Source organism: Prunus avium, chromosome 5, assembly GCF_965620075.1.
Source record: "Prunus avium chromosome 5, drPruAviu1.hap1.1, whole genome shotgun sequence".
Classification (NCBI taxonomy): domain Eukaryota; kingdom Viridiplantae; phylum Streptophyta; class Magnoliopsida; order Rosales; family Rosaceae; genus Prunus; species Prunus avium.
In genome coordinates this window covers 18163052-18169850 of record NC_142288.1, presented here as the reverse complement: position 1 = coordinate 18169850, position 6799 = coordinate 18163052, and the positions used below count along the sequence as shown (strand labels likewise).

The 6799-nt window shown below is 35.8% G+C and overlaps 1 protein-coding gene across 1 annotated transcript; it reads left to right on the top strand.

Moving 5' to 3' along the window:
• Nucleotides 1–859: 859 nt before the first annotated feature.
• On the top strand, nucleotides 860–5951 carry UGLYAH (ureidoglycine aminohydrolase). Its single transcript, XM_021957926.2, has 13 exons — nucleotides 860–1032; nucleotides 1277–1405; nucleotides 1827–1914; nucleotides 2023–2099; nucleotides 2189–2228; nucleotides 2342–2408; nucleotides 3314–3399; nucleotides 3673–3754; nucleotides 4099–4155; nucleotides 4250–4288; nucleotides 4925–4995; nucleotides 5564–5617; nucleotides 5746–5951. Exons 1-13 carry the CDS (start codon nucleotides 996–998, stop codon nucleotides 5813–5815), a joined length of 897 nt encoding a protein of 298 aa, XP_021813618.1. The 5' UTR covers nucleotides 860–995; the 3' UTR covers nucleotides 5816–5951.
• Nucleotides 5952–6799: the final 848 nt, after the last annotated feature.

Sequence of the window (6799 nt, the reverse complement as noted above, 5' to 3'; positions counted from 1 at the left end):
GGATCCCCTCTTTCTAGGCGACGAGGAGGAAGCTGATGAGTGACGATTGCCCTATCTCTTAAAAGGGGTTTGGAACTTAGGCAAATCATTTTGTTTAAAAAAAAAAAAAATAGCTGTAAGTAAGATGGGGTCTTCTCATTAGATTTAGGGTGGTTCAAATGGCGAGGATGGGTGAGTCGATATTTTGGCAAAAGCTTAGGGAGAGGCGATTGGGGGTGTGGGTGAGGATGGGTTAGCTTAGGGTGGGGTTAAGGGCTGCTAGGGCGGGGGAAGAGGAGCGAGTAAAGAATGAGAGTTTTTTTTCCTAATTTTTGAAAATTTTTGTTTGGTTATTTCGAAAAAAAAAATTTATAATTTTTTTATATTATTTGTGGACCCACATGCACATCAGCAGTTAACAGACTTGTTATCAGAAAAACGAACGAGAAGTATGAAAGTGATAGAAAATTAAATGTCATATACGAAAGTGAGACAAAAAAAAGTTCATGTTGCAAAGTAAGTTGGGAAACTTCAAGGTAATAAAGTAAAATTGCACATGGGGTGGCACCACAGTGGAAAAGTAGGTCAAACTCTCCCCTCCCCGCAAGTGCACCCGGATTTGATTCACGTAGGATACAATCTTGAGGCAATCCAATATATTCATTCCCCTCCCTAACAAATGACAAAAAAAAAAGGTAGTAAAGTAAAAGTATCCTATAAAAAATAAATTTATTTTAAAAAATTTTAAGAAAAAAAAAAAAACTCCATCCACAATACAAATGTTGCAAAACGTCTGGGACCCTTTGTTCTTACCCAATATCCTAGTCACCAATTCACCAACGATCCAAGACGGCCACAAATGGATGCTTTGTCAGCAGCCTTCGTTCTCTTCCCAAAGTCCAAAATTTGGTACAGCCAAAAGTCCCAACTTCTCATACTCACGGAGGAACACTTAACAAACAAGCATAACTCGGTTTTCCAGATCTCCCTCACTTCCTCCTAGTCGCAGACTCACAATGAATCACGCTCTTGCCATCATTTTCACCACTCTAAGTACCCACCCAACCCAACATCTCTTTTTTATCTGCTCCGTTCTGTTTGGTTACCGGGAAAATGTAGAAAAATGAGAAGAGAATTGAAATAAGTTGTTTTGATCATAGTGTCTGGCGTATGAACATAGGCCTAGTACAACTATTTTTCTTACTTGGGTTTCCATTATTTGATCATATAACCCATTAAACGGATGATTAAATTCTCAAACTAGTGATGGAGCTTCTCAATCTTCAACCTTTTTCAGGCTTGCTCAAAATGGCAATGGCTGAAGAGGAATTTTGCTCTGCTCCTTCAATCGTTGACTCGGGTTCGAACTCAATGCATTTGTATTGGAAGGTCACCAATCCCACACTTTCTCCTTCTCATCTTCAAGGTCAGTATATAGAAATCTGTATTTTGCTTGCAATTATATGTGAAGGTGGTTTTTGTTGGTGAATGGTGATTATTAGTTTGTAGAGTAATCAGAAGCATGGAGCTGGGTTGGTTTATCTTTAATCCCATAACATGTGTTTGGTTGCTGCGGAGAGAAAGGAAAAGAAAAAATAGTCCAATTTTGGCCAAAATTTTGCTTATAAAAAAAATGTTGAAAGTAAGAAATAGTTCATGGGATGCTTTGAGACTGTGTAATTGCATGTTTGGTTTAAGTAGCAATCAGAGGGAGCTAAAAATGAGACTTGTTAAACTTCATTCTGTGCTACGTTTTCTATTTTGTTTCTTAATATTATTTACAACCAAAATGCAGCTAAGGGACATTTAAATATTAGCTGAGGTTTATTTGGGTTCTTTCTTCTCAGACTTGCCAGGATTTACTCGTAGTGTTTACAAACGAGACCATGCTTTAATAACACCGGAAAGTCACGTCTTTAGTCCTTTACCTGAGTGGTACTTTCTACTCTGCATTATGATAAAAGTTCCTCTTCACTGCTGCAGTAATACAGATTGCTCTTCGTTATGATATATTGTTAGAATGGTTCTTCTTCACTGTTACAGGACCATGACATTGGGAGCCTATTTGATAACACCGGCTATGGGATCACACTTTGTAATGTACCTTGCGAAGATGCAAGGTTGGATGCACTGTGCTATGGTTGTGACATTCATGTTACTACATGGAATTGGAATTTGTTAATTGACGTTTATTTTCTCCAATGTGCAGAAAACTCACTATCTGGACTCCCTCCATATGATGCTGAAAGGTGTGGGCATCTTCTTTTTCTCATTTTTTATTTTTGCTATAGGATAGTTAAGTATAAGATTTCAGGATTTACTTCATAACTTTATTACTCTCTTATTATTTCCTACTAGCTAGGTTCATATTTGTGGTTCAGGGTGCTGTCACTCTCACTAATGTCTCTGGTATTAGCCACAAATTAACGGTAAGAAAGCTCGATATATTTTCATCATGAGATTGCTAGTTTTGGTGGATATTAAATTTGTATGACTCATTATTAATTTAGTACATTTGTCCTTTATTTTTCTTTTCAAATATAAATCATGTTTGGGTCACCCATTTTTGCACATAATCGTATTTATTGTCACTTTTTTAAGTTACACATATTATCCATTTCGCAACTATCCTATTTCTTAATGTGCTTTTATAATATGTTGTGTTTCAAGTATCCTGTGTACATTCTGTTTAACTCACCCACTAGGGGTTGTCTGATAACATTCTTTTTAAGAGATCAGAGAAGTGAGGATCCATGTGAAAAAGAAAACTTTGGACACTGATTGGTAGCAACAAGCATGAAGAGAAAGGTTAAAGGGTATGAAAGAGAGAATGAACAGAATGGAAAATGAGAGGGGAGAAAAGAGAGGATAGAGGAGAGAAGCTTTATAGAAATTGATCCCAACTTGATATATGAACATCTTAACACCACTTAATTTCTACACTTAATTAATTGATTTTTGGCATTGGGATGTATAAGTACAATGAAAGCAGCTAGAAGTCTGATATATTATTGAATTGCGTGAAAGAGAACATAAAAGTGTGTCATTATTTATCAATTTCTGCAACACCAATTACTAGTACTAGTAGGAATGTATTACATTGTTTTTATAGACAATATGAATGCTGCAAGTATGCATCTATTGCACCAACCAAGGACTCTAGATATCTGACAGAATGCTGCTTTGTTTCTAGTGCTTTTCGTAATGATGTTCCAAGTATTTTTCCTTTGTGGTAGAATAACGACATATCTAATTATCTGTGAGGTGGTGGTGCTCTGGTGAATTTTCATTAAAGGTGAAAAGAAGTCTGATTTCGTTCATATATGAAACACAGGTGGATTCATATGCTTATCTGCCTCCTAATTTTGATCATTCCCTCAAGTGTGATGGATCTGCCACTCTTGTGGTATTTGAAAGAAGGTTTGTCTCCCCATGCATTATGATTACTTGATGAACATATAGTACACGCAAAATCACCCTTACATGGCACTAATGCTATTTCAAAAATTCAAATGGAGTGAAAAACTTCATCTATCCTAGACAGTTTTCTTGATAATGAAACACTACTGAAACCAATAATGTTTTTCTTAGGAGGTCGCGATTTTACTCATCTCATTACCATTTCCTCACTTTCCAATTAACCATTATAGTAGTCTTCAAGTGGCTAAAGTGCTCTTTGATGCTTCCGTATAGGCATGCTTCTCTGGAAAACCAACCTACTGACCAGATTGTAGGTTCAACAGACCAGCAGCCACTCCTGGAAACTCCAGGGGAGGTAAGTACTGGATTTTTATGTAGGGTTGTTTTGATTGTTTATATCATTGCAATTTAAAATAAATTCAGAAAGAACCACCTATGGAATTATGTTGTGGATGTCTAGAATTCAATCCTTGAAACATATTAGTGAGGAAATCTCTCCACCAGATATAATTTTCTTCTTCTTGCGAATTAGATTATTTATGTTTTTGAGAATTAAGTAATGCGTAACTGTACCTTGTTGATACACACTGACATTTAATATATACATTCTTATTGTTTAACTTTAGTTGGGTTTGGTGATGATGATATATTTAAGCCTTCATAGCCTTGTGTTTCACTTATTTTTTTACCCATTATTAGGTCTTTCAATTAAGGAAGCTTATTCCAACATCTATACCCTATGACTTCAATATCCATGTAAGTCATCATTTACTTATCTGTGTCCAATCTTTGTATTAATGCTCGCCACCCTCTCTAATAGTTTTCAGCATTTTTGGGACCTTGCCTGCAGATTATGGATTTCCAGCCTGGGGAATATCTTAATGTGAAGGTATTAGTCTCTTCCTTGCTGATTAAGTTTATTGTTTTGTGTTCCATGATTCACATTCAAAAACTTTATTTTGGGCTTTAAATTTTGTTTCTTTTGGATTGGAATTAGTTTTAGTTGAGGTATGCTGATGCTCTTGACTTTTGTTTGGTCACTCCTGTAAAGAAACATAAAAGTTACTAAAGCTTAACGCCATACTAATTTTGCCTTTTCTGGTGCTGGCTTTCTTTATTTTTTCTTTAAAAAAAATTAATACTTCTTTCTCTTAAAAACTATTGTTGAGTAACTGACTTGAAATTATCTGTTAAGGCTATCCTCAATATCCAAAGAGTTCTTTGCGATGACATATTTCTACCACCCATTACTTTTGGAATGTTTAGCTAACAAGCATGATATCTATTTTGTTGCTTGCCTCAACCAATCGAGAGAAGCACTGGAATCAACAATTGCCCACTAATGATTGAACCTACAATCACTGAGTGAGGAAGCCCTGAAGTTTTTGAAAAGAAATATTCAATTGACTTGTGAATCACTTTTTAGTTTGTGAAAAGCTTTATTTAAAACTTGTTGAAATTTGTTGTACTTGTAATATTTATTTGGGTCTCCAGCTTGAAAAGGCTTTCCTGTCAAACATTGCAGGAGGTCCATTACAATCAGCATGGTTTGCTGCTTCTGGAGGGACAGGGTATTTATCGCTTAGGTGATAGCTGGTAAGCGTTCCGTTCACTGTTGATACTGCATGAGATTTTACTTTCATTACTTGCTCGGCAATTTTATGAGGTATGGTTATAATATTTATCATTTCATATGCTAGATGTGCATTAGAGTTTGTTACCATGCTTGCAAATGCAAATGGAATTATCAACGAAACTAAGAAAGTGAAAATTGCTGAATAAATGAAAGAATATACTCCTCACATGACACATCACTAAAAATCATACCCGTCAACTCTCCAGGTGGATCACTCTTTGTAAACAGTCCATCGAAAATAGTTGCCTATAATATCAACCATAGATTCTACTTCTTGTGCATGAAATCAGTCCCTGAAAACAAGATGACGGCATATGAGTTTTGTACCCCTTACCAATCATAAAATTTCTGGGGAGCCATGTCTTCCTCTTCTAGAGTGTCTGGCAATCAAATGAATTGCTTGTTTGGTTTTTCTTATCAGTTTTCAACTTATGACAGCATTCTACCCGCAGTTCTAAGCTTTACGTTTACCACTACTTTAACAAAGTCTATTCTCGTTGCATATTTTGATGACTATTCTGTAAATAGGTACCCTGTTCAAGCAGGTGATGTCATTTGGATGGCACCGTTTGTGCCTCAATGGTGAGTGAGGAAAGAAATGCATAATTATTGATTTCCATTTAATTTACAAGGAACTTTTTTCTTTCTATTTCCACATTGTAATGTAACCAAAGCAAATAGATTTGTAATGCAATTTGCAACTTCTACAGGTATGCTGCACTGGGTAAAAGCCGGTCACGATATTTGCTGTACAAAGATGTGAATAGAAATCCACTGTAGTCACATATATCGTTAGGATGTCAATTTGTACTATTTATCAAGACAGATTTGTGTACTGGAACGCGAATGACAATCTTCCATAGCCTCTGAACTTTGTACATTAATGGATTAGCTAGTAATTTTGAAGTTGTCTATAGATGCATTTAGTTGTGACAGATAACCTGATACAGAAGACCCTTTCTGTGGTCTTACACTAGAAAGTTCGGGGTAACAAAAATAACTATAGAATTAGAATTGGAAAACGGGTAAGGACAATTCAACATTTAACCTGCATCACCATACAATACTGTTCTTGTCCCACACCACAATTATCTTGTGATCCAAACCGTTTACTTTTTAGATCTTTATTGAAATATCATCTTTCCAAAAATCTACTCATAATTCAACCACGCTTATCAATGGCTTGTTTGGAAGTGATTCTGGAAGGGCCAGAATCACTTATGGTGAGAAATATTTATGACAATAATCAAGTGGCGAAATGAGTTCCAATTCGGAAGAAATTTTGCACTGATAATCTTTGACGGATTAAAACCTACTCCTAGGCCTAGCTATAGGCAACTATGGAATACCATGCTAGCGTGATCATAATTATGGAATGGAATGGAGCACTTTATAGGTTAGCTTTCTGCTTGATCCAGGTTGTATTGTCTTCAGAGCTAGTCACACCATTCATTAAGAGAAAATAATAATAAAAGTTCTGAAATCCTACTTTATTAAGAGAAAATAAAATTATTGTTTGCAGCTTATAAGCCAAACATGTTGTTTTCCTAGGTTTAAAATAAGGTCATGGTAAGGTCATGGTGCTAGCTGGGCACATAATAATGGAAAGTACACTATCAGATTCTAAGTAAGAGGACCAAATCCAGTGAAAGAGCTGCACCTTTGCTCGAAGATCGAAAGACTTAATTATATATATGAGCCGCAAAAAATTAAAGTTTCCTCCGTAGGCCACTTGAGTTTCAGCCTTTTAAGGCAAATGTATGA